The sequence below is a fragment of the Hesperophylax consimilis genome, chromosome 23 (assembly GCF_061612785.1).
Source record: "Hesperophylax consimilis isolate HC1 chromosome 23, BYU_Hcon_1.0, whole genome shotgun sequence".
NCBI classification, from domain to species: Eukaryota; Metazoa; Arthropoda; class Insecta; order Trichoptera; family Limnephilidae; genus Hesperophylax; species Hesperophylax consimilis.
In genome coordinates this window covers 30,666,948-30,692,473 of record NC_142858.1, presented here as the reverse complement: position 1 = coordinate 30,692,473, position 25,526 = coordinate 30,666,948, and the positions used below count along the sequence as shown (strand labels likewise).

The 25,526-nt window shown below is 36.2% G+C and overlaps 1 protein-coding gene across 1 annotated transcript in view; it reads left to right on the top strand.

The window, feature by feature from the left end:
* Positions 1-25,526, top strand: part of LOC149412568 (peptide transporter family 1) — a 100,817-nt gene that overhangs the window by 12,740 nt on the left and 62,551 nt on the right. Inside the window, exon 2 of the mRNA XM_089646085.1 lies at positions 12,375-12,427. Coding sequence (XP_089502211.1) covers positions 12,375-12,427 — 53 coding nt within the window. The remainder of the gene's footprint in view (positions 1-12,374; positions 12,428-25,526) is intronic.

The following is a 25,526-nucleotide window of genomic DNA, read 5'->3' as shown; positions in this document are numbered from 1 at the left end:
ACATCTCAGTGTTGCTCTGAGTGACCGAACATTTCAATACTGAGATTTTACTTGTAACACTGACATTTGTTTTTTACAAAAAATCCCAGTAATGCATCATGTAGAGCTCACAATTTTACATCGAACTGCATACTTATCTCAAAAGTGTATTTTTCGAAGATATCCCACTATTGCTTTAAGGTGACGATTTTGAGATAGAATGTATTAAAGCGTCGTTTGAATAAACGGTCAAGTGTCGAGCTGAATTTTTAGTCTGGTTCTGAACAAAGCATCAGATGATTATCAGAATTGTAATACAGATGGTCAACTGACGCAAAATCCAATTTATATCATACAAACATCTTCAAGATCGATTAGAGATTGCAACGTCAGCGATAATGTATGTAATTTGATGATATCTTTTTATTTAAGATAAATAATTTATTTGTGACAAAAAAATATTATTTTTCCTGTCAGAGATTGCAAACAATATCAGTGTAATAAAGGAAATCGTCAAACATTTTGCGCGATAGTCTTTCAATCAAGATTCAGTTCAGTTTCAGTGCCGGCAACCCGGGCGTTTATTTAATTTCAAGGTTGTTTACATTGTTTTCTTTTCTTTTACCCGCCTCACTAGACAAAGTCTGTTCCGAGGCGGGTAAATCACATATTATATTTGTTCCAAAATAAATGTATGTATTTAAAAAAAAATGTATATATGTATGTAAAAAGACAAAAAGATACAATTATGTGGTGGTATATTAAATATTTACATACATACTTTTTTTTATTTTTTTATTTTTTTTATTATTTTTTTATTAGTTACATTCCATGAGAAGATTGCCTATGTAACATAGATAAAAGTAAAAGTAAAATTAAATTTTGTGACAATTGAATATAGATATAGCGGTTACATGATAATTAGTATTGCAAAATTGCAGTTTCTCGCATTTGTTTTATTTGAATAATATATAATTTCGTGAGAAATTGTATGAAATGTTATTTATTTAGAATATTTTGAATATCTGTTCTTTCCTTTTCATTCAGCCATAATACAAATCTTTTGAACAGCCAATTCAAATTATTTGGGGTGACGTAAGTTTTTGTTTGTGTTAGGAAGGTATTGAAAATGTGTGGTGCTAGGTAAGATTCGTGTTTTTTTGCAAAAGTTGATTTGATATGGGGAACTTGAAAGTGCTTATTAGTTTTTGCTCTTGTGTTTTGCGAGTGAGGTATGTGGAGATGTGAAGTTTTGATACAGTTTTTGTAAATGATCTTCCTTATGAATAGTTTATTTACGTCTAGTAATTTGTTTTTGATCATTAGCTGTTCCGTCGGATGTTGGTAAGGTTTTTTAAACATAATTCTAATTATTGTTTTGTGATTTATTTTAAGAGAATTGAGGTAAGTATCTGCTGCTCCTCCCCAAACTGATATTCCATATGTTAAAATACTTTGACAGAGTGCGAAATATATATTTTTTAGTTGATTTAATGACATGATGTTTCGTATTGTTTTGAAGATGTATGATAATTTTCGTATTTTTTTTGATAATATATTAATATGGAGATCCCATTTTAGTTTATGGTCAACAGTTAAACCTAGATATTTAATATTGTCTGCATAAACAATTTTGTCACAAGTACAGCATGTGTTATTTGACGAAATATTGGTGCAGGGGTTAAGATGTAGTTGTGGTTGGCTATGTGGTTGACCAGCCTTTGTTTTGCTAAAAGTTAGATATTTTGTTTTTGAAATGTTCAGTGTTAGTAGATTATTTTGTAGCCATTTATTTACTACAGTCATCCCTGTTTCTGTGTTTTTGAATACCTTTTCCCATGATTGTGCCTTGAACAAAATTGCAGTGTCGTCTGCATAACTGATTACTTTGTACTCAATTTTTCCTAGGTTTATCTCAGTTAGACTATTTATATATATGAGGAATAGTATGGGACCCAAAACGCTGCCTTGCGGTACTCCATACCTGATATCTGCTTTGTCACTGCTGTATTTATTTATTTTTACTATTTGCTGTCTCTTTTCAATGTAGCTGACAAACCATTTTAGCGGTTGACCAGTTATACCAATATTTTTGAGTTTTTGTTGTAGTAAGTTATGCGAAATGGTGTCGAAAGCTTTTGCTAGGTCTAAGAACACCCCAATCACCTTTGATCCGCCATCTATGCTTTTCACTATGTAGTTAGTTAATTCTGATAAAGCATCTTCTGTACCCATTTTGGCACGAAATCCAAATTGACGGCTTGAGAGCAGGTTGTGTTTTTCAAGGTACGCAAGTAATCTTTTTTTCATAGCTTTTTCTAGAAGTTTAGATAGTGAGTTTAGCAAAGTGATTGGTCTGTAATTTAATATCAGAGTTTTGTCTCCCGATTTATGTATTGGAGTAATACATCCTATTTTTAAGTGATCAGGGACAATTCCGAGCCTAAAACTTTGGTTGAAAATGTGTTGAAGCGGTATAAGTATGTATTCTCGTAGATTTATCAGTATTTGATTGGAAATGTTATCCGGTCCCATCGCGCAATTTGGTTTGAGAGATTTAATAAGATCCGAGATTTCCTTTGTATTTACTTGATAAGCATTAAACGAATGATTTGGTCGTATGGAAGAGCAAAGTTTGGATAAAGAGTCTTCTGATGTACAGTTTTTTTTAAGAATTTTTTCCGCTAAGGTAGAGCCAACTTTTGAGAATTGTGTGTTAATAAAATTAGCTATTTTATTAGGTTCATTGTTTGTTAAGACTTTGTCTCCGTTTATTAATAGTTCTTTGATATGTGAATCTTTCTTCAGAGTGGAATAAGTAATATTTCTTACAATTTCCCAAATTTTTTTAGGATCATTTTTGGCGTTTTTTATTTCTTTTTTGTAATATTTGTATTTGGCTTGTTTAATTAACTTATTACACAGGTTTCTATACAGTAAGTAATCATTCTTTAGTTTGTTATCATTCGGGTTTTTGTGGACTCGCATATGCATTGCATCTCTTTTATGAATACTGTTAACTATTCCTTTTGTGATCCATGGTGTTATTTTTTTTTCTTTATGTGTGTAGTTCTTTTGTGGATTTTTTGTGGTGTGTTTGGTTATGTAGGTTTCAACCGTATTTATAAATGTGTTCAGCGCTGTGTTTGGGTCTGTTTCATTTAGTACGTTAGTCCAAAGTTCATCGTGAATATCCGATTTTAGGGACTTAAAGTTTATTTTGTCTTGCATGTTGTCATTTTTGTTTTTACTTTGTTCTTTGTTAATATGTATGTTTAATGTAGTTGTAAAATGGTCAGTGACAGTTGAGCGAATAATGGATGAAAAAGTTTTTCTTCTAGTTTTAACGAATATATGATCGATGCAGGATTTGGAGTGTGATGTAGTTCTTGTTGGCGAGTTTATTGTAGATTTAAGTCCGTAGTGAGTAAGAAGATTTAAGAATTCCATAGTTTTTGGTAGGCAGTTTAATATGTTAATATTCATGTCACCAGCAATAATTATTTGTTGAGTTTTTTTATGTTCTTCAAGAAGTTTATTTAAGGAATTTAAGAAAGGAGAGAGATTGTTGTAGCAAGGTGGTCTGTATATAGCAAATATAGAAAGACATGGGCCAAGGGATATTTGAATGCAGTTTGCTTCAGTTATGTTAATTTCTGATATGGAAGATTTAATTGAATCTTTGACAAAGATTACTATACCATCATTTTGATTTATGTGTCTTGTGGTCTGGAATGTGGTATAGTCATTTAAGTTTAAGTTGGTGTAAGAATCACCTAACCAGCATTCACTTAGGATAATGATATCGAAACTTATATCTATTTCATTTAGTAGGACACAGAAACTATCAAAGTTCTTTTGAATACTTCTTATGTTTTGACATATTATGCTTAAACTGTGTTTTCCTGAGACAAGGAGTTTGTATTCTTTTGCTTGGTTAAAAGTGTATTCTGTGTTATTTATTGTTTCTAAGTCAAAATTCAGTGCAGAAACCATTTGTTACAAGGATAAAAATAGAAATTTGGATGGAAAGCCAAACATGATAATCTACATAAGATTTGGGAATGTTTATGGTTATTATTAAGTACGAAGTAATATAAGGATACAGTTTGGCGCCTACTTCAGGAACAATTTCATCCGCTGTTGTACTTATGTCATCAATTTGTTGGTTTTCCTCTAGTTGTTCTTCAATGAGGTTGGTGGTATTTTCTGAGTTAGATTGAATTGCTCGCGAGTCGGTTGATCGATGGCGAATATATATTCGCCTTGTTGTACTCCATAAGTAGGTGAAAAGGTAGTTTCTTGCAAATAGTTTGTAGAGATATAGTCTTCTTGTTGTGTGAGTGGCTAGATGTTCATTTATGTGTATAGGTCCACGCCGTCTTGCGAATCCTGTTTTGTTAATGTTCCGTCTCACTTCATTTTTCTCTGTTTTTTTATTGCAATTTTTATCTGTTTCCAAAAACTTATCTCGACCATTTGGATTTTTAAATTTGATTATAATCAGTTTTGGAGTTGCATTTCTCAGAGATGCAATTTTTTTTGGTATATCAGGTGTTGGTATATTACGGTTAATTACCGTTAAAAAATTGGTTTTTATCTTTGTAGAAGCCATAATAAACATATTGAGTAAATAGTGTAATAAGTTTTTTTTTCTTCTTTTTAAATCATCTTAGTAGGTAAATCGTTTAGGTGTCTTATTTCAACCACCTTTGAGTCATTTGTTTTTCTTACCAAAATTTTTCCCGATTTCACCCATACGTACTTATATTCTTTTTCTTGTGCCCTTTTTCTGGCATTCCAGTGTAGATTTTTATAATAAGGCGTTAGTGCTGCATTTAGGTAAACGTATTGGGCTCCTTCCCCGTTGAATTTTTTTATCGGATCACTATATTTAGCAGCTAACATGGTGCGTGCTTTTGTGATGTCTGCGAAATTAATCATGATTTTTTTTTGATCATTTGATTTGTTGGTTATAATTTTGTAGGTATCCTCTGGTGCCATTATGACGCCCGCGAGCTCCGCGATCCGCGTCACAGTATGGACTGGGGATAAGTTGTCTTGCAATTTTATACCGCTTATTTCTATACTGTTCAATAGGGCTGATTGTTCCAGATCTGCCAGGTGAACTTCTACTGCAGCCAATCTTTTTTCTTTTTCGGCTAGTTCTTCCTTGAGTTTATTTACTTGATTTGGTGTATCCATGATTTTTGACAGTTTGTGTAATATGTCATCGTATTTTTCGTTAACGAAGTTAGTAAAGCTTTTTATTTCTTGCAGCTCTGATGCAATTTTGTTGAGCATAACTTCCTTCATTTCTTCAAATTTGGAATTGATAAATTCCAAGATAGAGTCGCTGTCAATGTTAATCATCGACTGATGAGCCTCCGACGGAGAGTCCATTGTGCCAGACGCGGTTGTTAGTGGTGACGATGTTGTCAGTACTTTCTTCACGTTGGAAAACTTGCTGCGAGATTTGGACATTTTCTTGATGTTGTATTTATTTATTTAATTCGTTGGAAAGTTTCTATTGTTTGTTCATAAATGCCCCTTATTAAAATAATTAAAATTTAAAATATATAATTTAGTTGTTTAGTCTATGACAAAAATGACACTTTTTTTTTTCTTCTTTTTTTTCACAAATTCAAATCCATAAATTGTCTTTGGTTTACAATGACTTGTAGTTTGGCATATATTTATTTTAACAAAATGTGTAGTTATTTTACACTGCCACTACCGGATAAACTGTCACTTTGTTTTACGTAACACTGGTTTTTAGGTTTTTATTGGATTACTGTGTTGATTTGCTTAATTGTCACTTATTTTGGTATAAAGTTTGGAGCTGTCAGAATCAGCTGTTGTTTGTATACGGTTATCCATAGAAGTCAGCAGATTAGCAGATGAGAATTTATTGTTATTGTGGATTACCATTTATCATTAGGGAGATTTGATGGAATGTTTGATCACCGATAAGGACACGATATTAGGTATACTTGTCAAGTATATTCTGACATCTACAATTTCATTTCATAACAGTGTAAATGTCTAACTTCCTTTTACTACGATTGCTTCTAATTGTAATTTGCGAATCTTCCAAACCAATGTTTTGGATAACATGTTTCACTTAGTTACTTACTTTTGCCCGGGAAAATCTCAAATCATATCCCAAATTACTATCTGTTCACGAGATGGATTATATGTTTTGTGGATTGGTGTTGTGAAAGCGGACTGCAGTTGGGAATACTGCTTCCAACGGTCTGGTGCCAGAGAGACTATGGCTTCCCCAGTCGGGGTGTGTTGTGAGGCTGAAGTCAGGGGAGAGGGAAGGAGATGCGGAAGAAGAAGGTGATAAAGTATTCAGGTTATTCAGATCTTATCTCCAAACACGGCTATAGCCATTTCAAGCTACTTTTAAATTCTGAATGGTGGTCTTACACCACGCGGATCTAAGAGTATCTTCAGCTCGGGAACAGGTGCGCAAGTATACAATATATTGTTTTTAATTAATGAACGTTGAAATAACACTAATTAATCAAATAAATTTAACTTACTCAACTAGTCGAGACAAGTTACTTGCTAGTCGACAGCCTTACCCCTCGACCGCGGAAACCGTCAGCATGTGAGTGTTGCATGTACTGCCTAAAGCCCGTTGAGTCTAATACATTTGGGTTTCAATGTCCAATGACCGCGGAGACCGTCAGCGGTTCTATGATAACTCAACACAGTGACATATACTGTTACTTTATACTGTTGAAATGATTTATATAATTACTAGTTCTGTAAAGTGTTAATAAATGGACTATATTTCTTTAGCAAGTTCATGTTCTGAAACATTACATCTGGCCAAGATATGATTGAAAAGGTTAGGACCGATTGAAGTAAAAAATTCGTTGAAATGGTCTGCGATTTTTTTCAGACTCAATACTTGTTTTATAAGTAAGTGAAATAACTATATCTAATATTCTTTCTTTTTTTCTTGACATTTTCGGCGTTATTGATTTGTTTTTTATAGTAATCTTCTCTGGCCTTTGAAGTAATTTATTTACACACGATTCTGTATTTCTTATAGAATAAGTTAGATTCGTAGTCGTCGGGATAGAATGAATTATACCAGCAGTTATCCAAGGTTTGAGTTTAGTGTAATGGCGTTTAATTTTGTGAGTTGTGTCGGATGTGGCATTGTGTCGACAAGAGATTCGTAGGCAGAGTTGGGATCATTCTGTGTGTAAATATTTGACCAATTTTCCTGAGAGACCAGTTGAAATAGTGTATTATAGGATATTTTCTTTTGTGAGATTTCACGCGGCGGCGGTTTGTATATTTTGTGCGAAAGAGAGGTTATGGTAGAGTAGTGGTCTGTGACCGTGCATTGGTATTTTTTTTTTTTAATATTCATTACATTACATGCACGGAAGGTTTTGACTGTACAACTAGGAAGGTGTCCGGTTTTATGACAGTCAAATACAAGATATACAAAAGATCTGGTTTTTAATTTACGTTTTGAAAAAACATGATCAATACAACTTGCTGACGAGCCAGATACTCTGCAGCACTGGTGTTGTGATGGCTGGGACGAGCCAGATACTCTGCAGCACTGGTGTTGTGATGGCTGGGACGAGCCAGATACTCTGCAGCACTGGTGTTGTGATGGCTGGGACGAGCCAGATACTCCGCAGCACTGGTGTTGTGATGGCTGGTACAATGGTCTTGTATAGATTCATATTAATTATGTTTACATTGAGATCACCAATAATAAGGATATTATCACAATCATTCACGCACGATAAGGAGTGAATTATTGAATTTAGAAAAGGGGTTATGTTAAATGTGCTAGGTGATCGATATATAGTAAAATGGTTACGTGTTTATCCATAACAATTTTGAGACAGTTAGAGTGATTGGTTACGATTTCGTTTACTGAGTGAGATATGTGATTTTTTATGTATATGATGACTCCATAATTTTGAGTTAGGTTATTTTGTGTGTAGTTTATTATGTTTTTAGGAATTTAATTTTCATTGATCCAACGTTCACTGAAAATGATTATGTCAAAGTAAGAGTTCAGGTTTATGCTTTGGACATTCATTGCGAATATTTTAGGGTAGATTGAGTTAATATTTGTTGAACTACGAGAGCATTTTTTGTCTCTGTACATGAAAGTATACACAAAGAATCTAACTGATCAGCTATTTCCACCATTTATAATGTTTGAAATAAAACATAGAAAGGTGAATAAAATAGATTTGACGCATTATTAAAATTAACATTGAATGGCTCTAGACATTTATAAAATAGATTCATATCAAGGTTTAGGACAGTGATGAGGTACATACTCGTATTCAAGATTTAGGACAGTGATGAGGTACATACTCGTATTTAAGATTTAGGACAGTGATGAGGTACATACTCGTATTCATAGATAATATCTTTGGGCTGGAAGTATCTCATAGTATTTTACTGCTGATTATTATAAAGAATTTTATGTAAATTAAAAATATATAAAAGTAATTTACGTAGCAAGGTAAGTTTAGTCTACAAGTTGTTGGGTGCAGGAGATAAGAGGTGTTGGGTTTTGTCATTAATAATAATGACAGGAGTTCCAATGACTTTTCGTACATAAACTTGGCTTCCCCTGGTCCAGGCGAATTTAAATAACTTATCACGCGTAGCCTTTCTTGCAAGAAACCATAGATGTTTTACTCGAAATGTCAGGTGTTCCGATATGTATACCTGATATTATTATTATAACCTACCAGCGTCAGTAAAGGCACCATAATTAATTCAATCGACAGTGTATTGTGGGCTCTATTATTGGCAAAAGTAAACCAAATTATTCCATACCTCAGGTGAAATTAATGAAACATAGTGTAGGGCCTACTAATTTTAGAGACTGGCAAGATCTTGTTTATCGCCACACTGGGACGCATGCGCGTTCCATATTTGAAAGCCACGTGTGACAGCTGGTGCCCATCTAGAAAGTAGTCATAACTTTTTTTAAATCTAGAAAATCCAGGTTAAATACCATCATTCAAACCAGATCTGAATGGCCAGGTAATTTCTAAGCCTCTTCCGAGGTTGAGTTCTCGAGTCTAGGTGGAAGTCTGGTCCTGACTGATACGATGCGTTATGTTTGTATCTGGCAATAAACTTTTTATCTTTATTTCAAACATAAAGTCCAGTCGTGCCTGACAACAATATTATTGTGATGACGTGTTGTGTTTCAAGTAACATTTTGATTCATTGTACACGTACATTAATAACAATTAAATGATTTGTATATCGCCGTGTTCTTGATGCCGAGGGCCCTGGGCTCGTGCCCCGCGTGCCCATAGAGTAAAGACGGAACTGCAAGGGGGGCCCCATCAGCATTTGCTAACCGTTAGATCCGCCCTGTTCCCCTCTCCCTTCAGCCTCACAGCCTTGTGACTTTTGGCTGTACTAGAACTAGAGTGCTAATATTACAATAATGGCATTACTTATGTTAAAATCGTTATTGACCAAACAACATAATACTGTTGAATTTTTCAAACTTATAACTCCATACGGAATTCACATATTAAAATAAATAAACAATAGTATCTATGCAATACACAAAGTATAATGATATCCACTGAGAATAAATGTGTTTTAACTTTGTTTCAAAGTAATATAAAAAATAAAAGTAGATAAAATGAAACAATAGTTGGTGGAGTAATGGTTCGCTTAGTTGTTTTCCAAACAGTTGATCGGGTTTCGGTACTCGACCGTGGCAATTGTTTTTTGAAATTTTAAAATTATGTATAAATATGATGATCGATCCAGGGGGAGGGGCGGGGAGGCAATGAAATTCTAAGAAGTCGGCGGGAAAGGGCGGCGGCAGGTGGCCGGTCCATACGATGCGAGAGGCTTTTGACTTTTGATATACTCCGGACCAGTGCTCACAACCAAAAAGGTCCCTTTCCTTTCATAATGAGTTTTCAGTTATTTGGTTTTTGGATATGTGATTTAATTTACAGTTTGTTAAAATTTATTGCTAAGGGAACGAGACGGGATTTGGGGAAGTCAGACTTTTGACTGAAGGATTTGCTTAGGTTTTTGAAGTGAAACTTCTTTACGCGCGTTATGCATTTTCGAGGACCGGAGTAAAACCGACTCATGAACGTCACGAAAAACGGGGATTATTTCGCTATAGGAGCCTAGCTAATATTATATACCTAGTTTAGGTCACTCTCCAAACTCAGCTTCGCGGTCTAGAGGCAGAGCGCCCGATTGTCGTCGTGAAGAACCGAGGTTCGATCCCCGCTTTAACTATTTTTTTTTCTTTTTGTGATTTTTTTTAATACGAGGAATAGTGATAAAATGCTCTCGTGCTGCGACTTTGTCAGGCATACATATAAGAAAATATCTACATTTTTTTAAATAATTTTTTATAAATTACATAAATTTGTTAATTTTAACCGATAGTCTCCCGAAATGTCTAAATCCATTTAGTGAGACTCTAGACCGGCAGGTGTTCACTCGAGTAATTGGCTAGAATTAACGGTCGGTACCTACATGACATTTTTGTCGAAATATAGCTTACAAATCGAGCCGGTAGAGTCGCTCGGTATTTTGATTAATTATTTTTATTTTTAATCATTAAAATTACTAATCAAGGCCGATAACGCGACTAATTATTCTCGCAGACGTGCGTGACAAGTTGTTTTAGTAAAAAACACACCCATTATTAATTAATATACGGACAAATATACGGAAATATTTTTAAAAACGACAGATATGACTTCACACTGTCAATATACATCTTCTATTCGACCCTATATAAAGCGTTAACGAGACGTTATGTGATATTATTCATTTGCCGTGTTTGAAAACGAAAATTTAGACGTTAAAAGTCAATTGAGGAGTACACGTTATACGCAGTTCTCGTCGCGCGAGATACCTCTCCTCGTGGTCTAGAGGCAGAGCGTTCGACACTCGTTATGCAGGACCCGGGTTCGAATCCCATATTTTTATAACTTTTAATTTTTTTTATCACATGCTACTAATAAATATGTCAATATTAGGAATCTAGTTGAACGTTCATTTGTTAACAACACGCCTATAAATAAATTTATGCTTTTTAAAACTATAATTTACAGCATTCTGAATAATAATAATATGAAATAAAAAGAGAGAGAGAAGAATACTAAAAGTTTCACTTCCATCGTGCGTAGGCTTGCCACACACTGTATTTTTTTATATGTATGTGGTACGTACGTTTTCGTCAAACCGGGCTAAGCATTTGATAAACCATTTCTTTCTTATTGCGCTCCTATCCCTAAATACTTAGCACCAATAGTTTTACTACTAAGGTACGACAGTAATTAACGATCGCAAACCATCTCTGATGATTGACAAGTGGAATAATGATCGACAATAGACTGTACTTGCCTTCACGATGCTGATTTTAACGGTTTTGGGGTCGCGGAAAGTATATTCCCTTTTGATGTACAATATGTACCTACCTATACAGAGGAAACCGATGTTTAACCCCACGATAAATTAATAAAACATCAATTTAAGACAGATTTATAGTACCTATATCATGATGATATAAAGCATTTTCATTGTAGATTGTGACACCATGATAATATATTTGTAATTTACTAAAAGTTTATCAGGAAACCTCTTAAGTCATCTGTTAGGCCAGCAATCCCGATTTTAACCTACATTTAATTTGAAGACATTGTTAATAAATTAGTAAAATAGTCGTTTTTCGTTTTTTCTACTTTTCTCTGTGTACTAACTTTATACTCTGTATACCTATTTTACTCCGTGTACTGACTTCATACTTTGTGTACCTATTTTTCTCCTTTTACTGGCTTTATACTTTGTATACCTGTTTTACTCCGTGTACTGACTTTATACTTATCAAATCGAGATTTCTCAAAATATAAAACACTATACACATGCTTTTTTTTATTTTCACGTCCACAAAAGATGACTTTTATAATATGCATTAGGAGCAGCTGACGTTTGTGCGTGACATTGTTTAATCTACTGCCAAATGCACAGTTCGTGGATTTTCCACATATAACATGTTCAAGTACGAGTATATAGTATTTTTCAGAAATAAGACAGAACGCAGAATGTATGAACTGCGTAATGTACGTTGAGAGGTTATATTATTACTATTATGAATAATATTTGATGATAATAATATTTTATTAGATAGGACCTGTTATTAAATTCAACTCACGTGAGTCTTGCTTGATTCATTCTTGCTTCATCTAGATAATTACAATAGTCAAACAGAGTGTATACGAATTTATTTTATCCTGACCTAATTATATATCTTAAAAGATATATAATATATACACTTAATGTATAACGATGTAATTTGATTTCGTACTATTGAGTAATATAATATTGTTTAGTTTCAGACCCACCTCCGAAGGCCGTGTTCGACGAAATCGAATCATTGGAAAAGGTAAATTTGACAGCTTCTTGCGACTAATATTAACACTTAAGCCATGAAAATATGTTTTTTTAAACTGCAATAAAAATGCAGACATAAAAAAGCTATTTGTCAGGCTTCGTGCCTTGGAATCTCATTCTAAACCTTCATTTCGGAAATTTCAACAAGCGTTGCAAGACGGGACGACGCTCTTGCACGGAACGACTCGTCGGCTCTTTCCGCCCGGCCGCCAAAGCTCCGTGCGATATATTTGCCTTTATTTTCACAAAATAAATTTTATTTTCATTAAATATTCTAAAATATTACAGTATATTTACAAATACAGATATTTGATGGCTAATGCGAACAAAAAACTACCCAACTCCATTGAGAAGTTATTTCTCGTGTTTATAGTAATAGTATAATAACATAATACAAATATCATTAAAATAAGAAAGATGATTACAAATATTAATTAACAAAAATAATAAAAAAATTAAACATTGAAAATATTACAAAACGAAATAAAAATAAATGTTCATATTAGATAGGCATTAATAGAAGATTAATTAATATTAATTATTATTAATTAATTAGTACAGAGCTGGTTGTGAATTCCCAAGACATAAGTGGCAATATTGTAAGGAATGGGTACATAATAAAATACAAAAAGAATAAACATATTACTAAATGATGACGAATATTTAATTTGTAATATATTTCTTTGCATGCATTTTACAAAATAATTGTTTTATTATCAAAAAGACAATGATTTGTTTACCTTCATTTTCACTTCCTTCAACGAAAACCGTTTTCGATATTTCATATCTACCAGGCGTCCCGTGAAGGCTGTATATTTTTTTAAATCTGTCTATTTCGAGTATCAATATTTGGCTATGGCATTATTAAGACGAAATGAAACACACCAAATAATCTAAACTAATGATTTTGCCGCAGCCCTAATCATACATACCAAAAAAACAAATTGATGCACATACGATCTCCACGTGTTTCAATTTCGATTATACCTTCAATTAATATCCCACAACTTTACATGTATTTATCAGAACATTGAAATGGTTAATGAATACGTTTATTTGGGATATTTGCATTTTAAATAGGACATTCAAATAAACAATATTTTTAAAAGACTGAGAGCGATTGTGGGTAGATTATATAAAGTGTTTCATTCCTGTGAATATTTAAAAAATCATTTAACTAGCAATCAACTCTACGATATGGAATAACCACCGGGGGACATTCTTGTAAAACTAAATTAAATTACCTACAATCATTTCAAAATTCTATGGTTAAATTACTAATTTCAAAAAATATTTTTTCACAGAGACGTAATATTTCATTGTTGTATCAAAACTTAAATATCTTCCCTGTGCAGGCCTTACTATGGGACAAAATATTGATTCAGCATATATCTGACTGAATATAAAAATAAATTGTAACATGAACACAACACTAGGTTCACGAAGACTGAAGGCTGCTTGTTCCAAAATATACCAATAAATACGGACAGCGAACCTTGAACATAACATGCCCAAAATGTTCAACATGTTGCCAAGTAACATAAAGAATATTAAATTCCCAAACAGATAAAGATATATGCTGAAAACATGGCTCATAAGTAGAAATACTTTGTACTAATCACCACTGTCAATCAATAGTTTTTATTTATTAGCGAGTAGATGTAGGGTTATTTTTGACTGTGCCAATAATATTAATCTGAATATCTAATAAGTAGCAACAACGTTATGTATATTTATAATTAATAATAATATTATTTATTCATTTTAAATTGTAATTCAACATGTAGGTACATACTGTTGAAAAAACTTTAAATAACAATAAAATTAAAATTAAAATTAAAATGTACATTTTACAAACCATAAGTCTCTTTTCCATTTACACTTTGCATTCTAATAATGCACGTGTATTATTTTACATAATTATTTATGTATCTATGTAATAATATTATCTTTTATCTTTGTGTGTCAATGTATAGTATTATATATTAACGAGAGATTAATTTATATATTGAGCAAGTCATACACGAGAGATTAAACTTCACATTACAGCTAACACTCCTGTACAATTTATTATTACCCCTCTGGGAAAACTGTATGGGAGTGTATAGTGTATGTCGAGCGATATGGTGATAGAAGCCGCACCCGTTTACGTTATGCGGTTATCTCGCAATGTTATGCCTCGTGTGTGACTAGCTTTAATGTTCTTAGTGGATATAATATTAAACTCTTGTACTATTATATTCACAGGCGTACACCTGACTTCTCAATGACTTTTGATATACACAATATTGTGTAGCGATGTTGTAATTTTGTTTGAGGAATCAATATACATATAATATAATGCGTTATAATCAGGTATCTACTTTCTGACTTGGCAATATCGAAATGAGCGAAATGTACTTGGCGACTTTTTTAAATAAAAATGTTTGTTCTGATGCGAAAGCTGCGGGTTCAATTCCGACAGAAATAAGTGTCATTTTACATTATGTAAGCAATACTATTAAATTTATTCGCATTAATAAAACTATTTTTAACTTAATATATTATTTTTTAACAATCACAAAAATATTAATTTAATGGCAATATTATGGTATTATTTATTATATTTCAAAGTATTTTAGGTATTTTATATATTTTTTAATGATACTCGGGAGATATTGTCAATTTGTATTGATATTTCAGGCGACTAATTATTGCTTACAATTATTTGTTAAGTATTTTTATTTTAAGTATTTTTGTAAGCTTGGAAAACGGTTGCAGCGATTACGATGAAAAGTGTTTTTTTTTACGAATTTCAGAAAATTATTTTTTGATGTAGAAATCTTAAATAAATTGTAGCACTTCAAATTACAATTTAAAGTGACTTCAAGCACAAATAAGGATAATTGAAAAATAACCAAAAAACGAAGTCGACGAAATTCCAGGGTTTGAATAATTGATGTAACGAAAAAATAATTAGAAATTTTCATCTCAAGTTGCAACTTGTGCCTGGAAACAACCTCAAAACTCAACCGTGCAACGCCGGGTACACGTCAGCTAGTAGGTACACTCATTAAACAATCCCGAGGCCTTCGATTCGTCTGCTGTAATTATTTATTTAAAAATTTAGCCAGAATTCAGGTACACTAGAATTCACAACCTCAAAACTCAACCGTGCAACGCCGGGAACACGTCAGCTAGTAGGTACACTCATTAAACAATCCCGAGGCCTTCGATTCGTCTGCTGTAATTATTTATTTTAAAATTTACCCAGAATTCAGGTACACTAGAATTCACAACCTCAAAACTCAACCGTGCAACGCCGGGTACACGTCAGCTAGTAGGTACACTCATTAAACAATCCCGAGGCCTTCGATTCGTCTGCTGTAATTATTTATTTAAAAATTTAGCCAGAATTCAGGTACACTAGAATTCACAACCTCAAAACTCAACCGTGCAACGCCGGGAACACGTCAGCTAGTAGGTACACTCATTAAACAATCCCGAGGCCTTCGATTCGTCTGCTGTAATTATTTATTTTAAAATTTACCCAGAATTCAGGTACACTAGAATTCACAACCTCAAAACTCAACCGTGCAACGCCGGGAACACGTCAGCTAGTAGGTACACTCATTTAACAATCCCGAGGCCTTCGATTCGTCTGCTGTAATTATTTATTTTCAAATTTACCCAGAATTCAGGTACACTAGAATTCACAACCTCAAAACTCAACCGTGCAACGCCGGGTACACGTCAGCTAGTAGGTACACTCATTTAACAATCCCGAGGCCTTCGATTCGTCTGCTGTAATTATTTATTTTAAAATTTACCCAGAATTCAGGTACACTAGAATTCACAACCTCAAAACTCAACCGTGCAACGCCGGGTACACGTCAGCTAGTAGGTACACTCATTTAACAATCCCGAGGCCTTCGATTCGTCTGCTGTAATTATTTATTTAAAAATTTAGCCAGAATTCAGGTACACTAGAATTCACAACCTCAAAACTCAACCGTGCAACGCCGGGTACACGTCAGCTAGTAGGTACACTCATTTAACAATCCCGAGGCCTTCGATTCGTCTGCTGTAATTATTTATTTTAAAATTTACCCAGAATTCAGGTACACTAGAATTCACAACCTCAAAACTCAACCGTGCAACGCCGGGTACACGTCAGCTAGTAGGTACACTCATTAAACAATCCCGAGGCCTTCGATTCGTCTGCTGTAATTATTTATTTAAAAATTTATCCAGAATTCAGGTACACTAGAATTCACAACCTCAAAACTCAACCGTGCAACGCCGGGAACACGTCAGCTAGTAGGTACACTCATTAAACAATCCCGAGGCCTTCGATTCGTCTGCTGTAATTATTTATTTAAAAATTTAGCCAGAATTCAGGTACACTAGAATTCACAACCTCAAAACTCAACCGTGCAACGCCGGGTACACGTCAGCTAGTAGGTACACTCATTTAACAATCCCGAGGCCTTCGATTCGTCTGCTGTAATTATTTATTTTAAAATTTACCCAGAATTCAGGTACACTAGAATTCACAACCTCAAAACTCAACCGTGCAACGCCGGGTACACGTCAGCTAGTAGGTACACTCATTAAACAATCCCGAGGCCTTCGATTCGTCTGCTGTAATTATTTATTTAAAAATTTAGCCAGAATTCAGGTACACTAGAATTCACAACCTCAAAACTCAACCGTGCAACGCCGGGAACACGTCAGCTAGTAGGTACACTCATGAAACAATCCCGAGGCCTTCGATTCGTCTGCTGTAATTATTTATTTTAAAATTTACCCAGAATTCAGGTACACTAGAATTCACAACCTCAAAACTCAACCGTGCAACGCCGGGTACACGTCAGCTAGTAGGTACACTCATTAAACAATCCCGAGGCCTTCGATTCGTCTGCTGTAATTATTTATTTAAAAATTTAGCCAGAATTCAGGTACACTAGAATTCACAACCTCAAAACTCAACCGTGCAACGCCGGGAACACGTCAGCTAGTAGGTACACTCATTAAACAATCCCGAGGCCTTCGATTCGTCTGCTGTAATTATTTATTTTAAAATTTACCCAGAATTCAGGTACACTAGAATTCACAACCTCAAAACTCAACCGTGCAACGCCAAGAACACGTCAGCTAGTAGGTACACTCATTTAACAATCCCGAGGCCTTCGATTCGTCTGCTGTAATTATTTATTTAAAAATTTAGCCAGAATTCAGGTACACTAGAATTCACAACCTCAAAACTCAACCGTGCAACGCCGGGAACACGTCAGCTAGTAGGTACACTCATTAAACAATCCCGAGGCCTTCGATTCGTCTGCTGTAATTATTTATTTTAAAATTTACCCAGAATTCAGGTACACTAGAATTCACAACCTCAAAACTCAACCGTGCAACGCCGGGTACACGTCAGCTAGTAGGTACACTCATTAAACAATCCCGAGGCCTTCGATTCGTCTGCTGTAATTATTTATTTAAAAATTTAGCCAGAATTCAGGTACACTAGAATTCACAACCTCAAAACTCAACCGTGCAACGCCGGGAACACGTCAGCTAGTAGGTACACTCATTAAACAATCCCGAGGCCTTCGATTCGTCTGCTGTAATTATTTATTTTAAAATTTACCCAGAATTCAGGTACACTAGAATTCACAACCTCAAAACTCAACCGTGCAACGCCGGGTACACGTCAGCTAGTAGGTACACTCATTAAACAATCCCGAGGCCTTCGATTCGTCTGCTGTAATTATTTATTTTAAAATTTACCCAGAATTCAGGTACACTAGAATTCACAACCTCAAAACTCAACCGTGCAACGCCGGGTACACGTCAGCTAGTAGGTACACTCATTTAACAATCCCGAGGCCTTCGATTCGTCTGCTGTAATTATTTATTTAAAAATTTAGCCAGAATTCAGGTACACTAGAATTCACAACCTCAAAACTCAACCGTGCAACGCCGAGTACACGTCAGCTAGTAGGTACACTCATTAAACAATCCCGAGGCCTTCGATTCGTCTGCTGTAATTATTTATTTAAAAATTTACCCAGAATTCAGGTACACTAGAATTCACAACCTCAAAACTCAACCGTGCAACGCCGGGTACACGTCAGCTAGTAGGTACACTCATTAAACAATCCCGAGGCCTTCGATTCGTCTGCTGTAATTATTTATTTAAAAATTTAGCCAGAATTCAGGTACACTAGAATTCACAACCTCAAAACTCAACCGTGCAACGCCGGGAACACGTCAGCTAGTAGGTACACTCATTTAACAATCCCGAGGCCTTCGATTCGTCTGCTGTAATTATTTATTTTAAAATTTACCCAGAATTCAGGTACACTAGAATTCACAACCTCAAAACTCAACCGTGCAACGCCGGGAACACGTCAGCTAGTAGGTACACTCATTTAACAATCCCGAGGCCTTCGATTCGTCTGCTGTAATTATTTATTTAAAAATTTAGCCAGAATTCAGGTACACTAGAATTCACAACCTCAAAACTCAACCGTGCAACGCCGGGAACACGTCAGCTAGTAGGTACACTCATTAAACAATCCCGAGGCCTTCGATTCGTCTGCTGTAATTATTTATTTTAAAATTTACCCAGAATTCAGGTACACTAGAATTCACAACCTCAAAACTCAACCGTGCAACGCCGGGTACACGTCAGCTAGTAGGTACACTCATTAAACAATCCCGAGGCCTTCGATTCGTCTGCTGTAATTATTTATTTAAAAATTTAGCCAGAATTCAGGTACACTAGAATTCACAACCTCAAAACTCAACCGTGCAACGCCGGGAACACGTCAGCTAGTAGGTACACTCATTTAACAATCCCGAGGCCTTCGATTCGTCTGCTGTAATTATTTATTTTAAAATTTAGCCAGAATTCAGGTACACTAGAATTCACAACCTCAAAACTCAACCGTGCAACGCCGGGTACACGTCAGCTAGTAGGTACACTCATTAAACAATCCCGAGGCCTTCGATTCGTCTGCTGTAATTATTTATTTAAAAATTTAGCCAGAATTCAGGTACACTAGAATTCACAACCTCAAAACTCAACCGTGCAACGCCGGGTACACGTCAGCTAGTAGGTACACTCATTAAACAATCCCGAGGCCTTCGATTCGTCTGCTGTAATTATTTATTTAAAAATTTAGCCAGAATTCAGGTACACTAGAATTCACAACCTCAAAACTCAACCGTGCAACGCCGGGAACACGTCAGTTAGTAGGTACACTCATTAAACAATCCCGAGGCCTTCGATTCGTCTGCTGTAATTATTTATTTTAAAATTTACCCAGAATTCAGGTACACTAGAATTCACAACCTCAAAACTCAACCGTGCAACGCCGGGAACACGTCAGCTAGTAGGTACACTCATTTAACAATCCCGAGGCCTTCGATTCGTCTGCTGTAATTATTTATTTTAAAATTTACCCAGAATTCAGGTACACTAGAATTCACAACCTCAAAACTCAACCGTGCAACGCCGGGAACACGTCAGCTAGTAGGTACACTCATTAAACAATCCCGAGGCCTTCGATTCGTCTGCTGTAATTATTTATTTTAAAATTTACCCAGAATTCAGGTACACTAGAATTCACAACCTCAAAACTCAACCGTGCAACGCCGGGAACACGTCAGCTAGTAGGTACACTCATTAAACAATCCCGAGGCCTTCGATTCGTCTGCTGTAATTATTTATTTTAAAATTTACCCAGAATTCAGGTACACTAGAATTCACAACCTCAAAACTCAACCGTGCAACGCCGGGAACACGTCAGCTAGTAGGTACACTCATTAAACAATCCCGAGGCCTTCGATTCGTCTGCTGTAATTATTTATTTAAAAATTTAGCCAGAATTCAGGTACACTAGAATTCACAACCTCAAAACTCAACCGTGCAACGCCGGGAACACGTCAGCTAGTAGGTACACTCATTAAACAATCCCGAGGCCTTCGATTCGTCTGCTGTAATTATTTATTTTAAAATTTACCCAGAATTCAGGTACACTAGAATTCACAACCTCAAAACTCAACCGTGCAACGCCGGGAACACGTCAGCTAGTAGGTACACTCATTTAACAATCCCGAGGCCTTCGATTCGTCTGCTGTAATTATTTATTTTCAAATTTACCCAGAATTCAGGTACACTAGAATTCACAACCTCAAAACTCAACCGTGCAACGCCGGGTACACGTCAGCTAGTAGGTACACTCATTAAACAATCCCGAGGCCTTCGATTCGTCTGCTGTAATTATTTATTTAAAAATTTAGCCAGAATTCAGGTACACTAGAATTCACAACCTCAAAACTCAACCGTGCAACGCCGGGAACACGTCAGCTAGTAGGTACACTCATTAAACAATCCCGAGGCCTTCGATTCGTCTGCTGTAATTATTTATTTTAAAATTTACCCAGAATTCAGGTACACTAGAATTCACAACCTCAAAACTCAACCGTGCAACGCCGGGAACACGTCAGCTAGTAGGTACACTCATTTAACAATCCCGAGGCCTTCGATTCGTCTGCTGTAATTATTTATTTTAAAATTTACCCAGAATTCAGGTACACTAGAATTCACAACCTCAAAACTCAACCGTGCAACGCCGGGTACACGTCAGCTAGTAGGTACACTCATTAAACAATCCCGAGGCCTTCGATTCGTCTGCTGTAATTATTTATTTTAAAATTTAGCCAGAATTCAGGTACACTAGAATTCACAACCTCAAAACTCAACCGTGCAACGCCGGGAACACGTCAGCTAGTAGGTACACTCATTAAACAATCCCGAGGCCTTCGATTCGTCTGCTGTAATTATTTATTTTAAAATTTACCCAGAATTCAGGTACACTAGAATTCACAACCTCAAAACTCAACCGTGCAACGCCGGGAACACGTCAGCTAGTAGGTACACTCATTAAACAATCCCGAGGCCTTCGATTCGTCTGCTGTAATTATTTATTTTAAAATTTACCCAGAATTCAGGTACACTAGAATTCACAACCTCAAAACTCAACCGTGCAACGCCGGGAACACGTCAGCTAGTAGGTACACTCATTAAACAATCCCGAGGCCTTCGATTCGTCTGCTGTAATTATTTATTTTAAAATTTACCCAGAATTCAGGTACACTAGAATTCACAACCTCAAAACTCAACCGTGCAACGCCGGGAACACGTCAGCTAGTAGGTACACTCATTTAACAATCCCGAGGCCTTCGATTCGTCTGCTGTAATTATTTATTTTCAAATTTACCCAGAATTCAGGTACACTAGAATTCACAACCTCAAAACTCAACCGTGCAACGCCGGGTACACGTCAGCTAGTAGGTACACTCATTAAACAATCCCGAGGCCTTCGATTCGTCTGCTGTAATTATTTATTTAAAAATTTAGCCAGAATTCAGGTACACTCGAATTCACAACCTCAAAACTCAACCGTGCAACGCCGGGAACACGTCAGCTAGTAGGTACCCTCATTAAACAATCCCGAGGCCTTCGATTCGTCTGCTGTAATTATTTATTTTAAAATTTACCCAGAATTCAGGTACACTAGAATTCACAACCTCAAAACTCAACCGTGCAACGCCGGGAACACGTCAGCTAGTAGGTACACCCATTTAACAATCCCGAGGCCTTCGATTCGTCTGCTGTAATTATTTATTTTAAAATTTACCCAGAATTCAGGTACACTAGAATTCACAACCTCAAAACTCAACCGTGCAACGCCGGGTACACGTCAGCTAGTAGGTACACTCATTAAACAATCCCGAGGCCTTCGATTCGTCTGCTGTAATTATTTATTTTAAAATTTAGCCAGAATTCAGGTACACTAGAATTCACAACCTCAAAACTCAACCGTGCAACGCCGGGTACACGTCAGCTAGTAGGTACACTCATTAAACAATCCCGAGGCCTTCGATTCGTCTGCTGTAATTATTTATTTTAAAATTTAGCCAGAATTCAGGTACACTAGAATTCACAACCTCAAAACTCAACCGTGCAACGCCGGGTACACGTCAGCTAGTAGGTACACTCATTTAACAATCCCGAGGCCTTCGATTCGTCTGCTGTAATTATTTATTTTAAAATTTACCCAGAATTCAGGTACACTAGAATTCACAACCTCAAAACTCAACCGTGCAACGCCGGGTACACGTCAGCTAGTAGGTACACTCATTAAACAATCCCGAGGCCTTCGATTCGTCTGCTGTAATTATTTATTTTAAAATTTACCCAGAATTCAGGTACACTAGAATTCACAACCTCAAAACTCAACCGTGCAACGCCGGGAACACGTCAGCTAGTAGGTACACTCATTTAACAATCCCGAGGCCTTCGATTCGTCTGCTGTAATTATTTATTTTAAAATTTACCCAGAATTCAGGTACACTAGAATTCACAACCTCAAAACTCAACCGTGCAACGCCGGGTACACGTCAGCTAGTAGGTACACTCATTAAACAATCCCGAGGCCTTCGATTCGTCTGCTGTAATTATTTATTTAAAAATTTAGCCAGAATTCAGGTACACTAGAATTCACAACCTCAAAACTCAACCGCGCAACGCCGGGAACACGTCAGCTAGTAGGTACACTCATTAAACAATCCCGAGGCCTTCGATTCGTCTGCTGTAATTATTTATTTTAAAATTTACCCAGAATTCAGGTACACTAGAATTCACAACCTCAAAACTCAACCGTGCAACGCCGGGAACACGTCAGCTAGTAGGTACACTCATTTAACAATCCCGAGGCCTTCGATTCGTCTGCTGTAATTATTTATTTTAAAATTTACCCAGAATTCAGGTACACTAGAATTCACAACCTCAAAACTCAACCGTGCAACGCCGGGAACACGTCAGCTAGTAGGTACACTCATTTAACAATCCCGAGGCCTTCGATTCGTCTGCTGTAATTATTTATTTTAAAATTTACCCAGAATTCAGGTACACTAGAATTCACAACCTCAAAACTCAACCGTGCAACGCCGGGTACACGTCAGCTAGTAGGTACACTCATTTAACAATCCCGAGGCCTTCGATTCGTCTGCTGTAATTATTTATTTTCAAATTTACCCAGAATTCAGGTACACTAGAATTCACAACCTCAAAACTCAACCGTGCAACGCCGGGTACACGTCAGCTAGTAGGTACACTCATTAAACAATCCCGAGGCCTTCGATTCGTCTGCTGTAATTATTTATTTAAAAATTTAGCCAGAATTCAGGTACACTAGAATTCACAACCTCAAAACTCAACCGTGCAACGCCGGGTACACGTCAGCTAGTAGGTACACTCATTAAACAATCCCGAGGCCTTCGATTCGTCTGCTGTAATTATTTATTTTAAAATTTAGCCAGAATTCAGGTACACTAGAATTCACAACCTCAAAACTCAACCGTGCAACGCCGGGTACACGTCAGCTAGTAGGTACACTCATTAAACAATCCCGAGGCCTTCGATTCGTCTGCTGTAATTATTTATTTTAAAATTTACCCAGAATTCAGGTACACTAGAATTCACAACCTCAAAACTCAACCGTGCAACGCCGGGAACACGTCAGCTAGTAGGTACACTCATTTAACAATCCCGAGGCCTTCGATTCGTCTGCTGTAATTATTTATTTAAAAATTTAGCCAGAATTCAGGTACACTAGAATTCACAACCTCAAAACTCAACCGTGCAACGCCGGGAACACGTCAGCTAGTAGGTACACTCATTAAACAATCCCGAGGCCTTCGATTCGTCTGCTGTAATTATTTATTTTAAAATTTACCCAGAATTCAGGTACACTAGAATTCACAACCTCAAAACTCAACCGTGCAACGCCGGGTACACGTCAGCTAGTAGGTACACTCATTAAACAATCCCGAGGCCTTCGATTCGTCTGCTGTAATTATTTATTTTAAAATTTACCCAGAATTCAGGTACACTAGAATTCACAACCTCAAAACTCAACCGTGCAACGCCGGGAACACGTCAGCTAGTAGGTACACTCATTAAACAATCCCGAGGCCTTCGATTCGTCTGCTGTAATTATTTATTTAAAAATTTAGCCAGAATTCAGGTACACTAGAATTCACAACCTCAAAACTCAACCGTGCAACGCCGGGAACACGTCAGCTAGTAGGTACACTCATTAAACAATCCCGAGGCCTTCGATTCGTCTGCTGTAATTATTTATTTTAAAATTTACCCAGAATTCAGGTACACTAGAATTCACAACCTCAAAACTCAACCGTGCAACGCCGGGTACACGTCATCTAGTAGGTACACTCATTTAACAATCCCGAGGCCTTCGATTCGTCTGCTGTAATTATTTATTTTAAAATTTACCCAGAATTCAGGTACACTAGAATTCACAACCTCAAAACTCAACCGTGCAACGCCGGGTACACGTCAGCTAGTAGGTACACTCATTAAACAATCCCGAGGCCTTCGATTCGTCTGCTGTAATTATTTATTTAAAAATTTAGCCAGAATTCAGGTACACTAGAATTCACAACCTCAAAACTCAACCGTGCAACGCCGGGTACACGTCAGCTAGTAGGTACACTCATTAAACAATCCCGAGGCCTTCGATTCGTCTGCTGTAATTATTTATTTTAAAATTTAGCCAGAATTCAGGTACACTAGAATTCACAACCTCAAAACTCAACCGTGCAACGCCGGGTACACGTCAGCTAGTAGGTACACTCATTAAACAATCCCGAGGCCTTCGATTCGTCTGCTGTAATTATTTATTTTAAAATTTAGCCAGAATTCAGGTACACTAGAATTCACAACCTCAAAACTCAACCGTGCAACGCCGGGTACACGTCAGCTAGTAGGTACACTCATTAAACAATCCCGAGGCCTTCGATTCGTCTGCTGTAATTATTTATTTAAAAATTTAGCCAGAATTCAGGTACACTAGAATTCACAACCTCAAAACTCAACCGTGCAACGCCGGGTACACGTCAGCTAGTAGGTACACTCATTAAACAATCCCGAGGCCTTCGATTCGTCTGCTGTAATTATTTATTTAAAAATTTAGCCAGAATTCAGGTACACTAGAATTCACAACCTCAAAACTCAA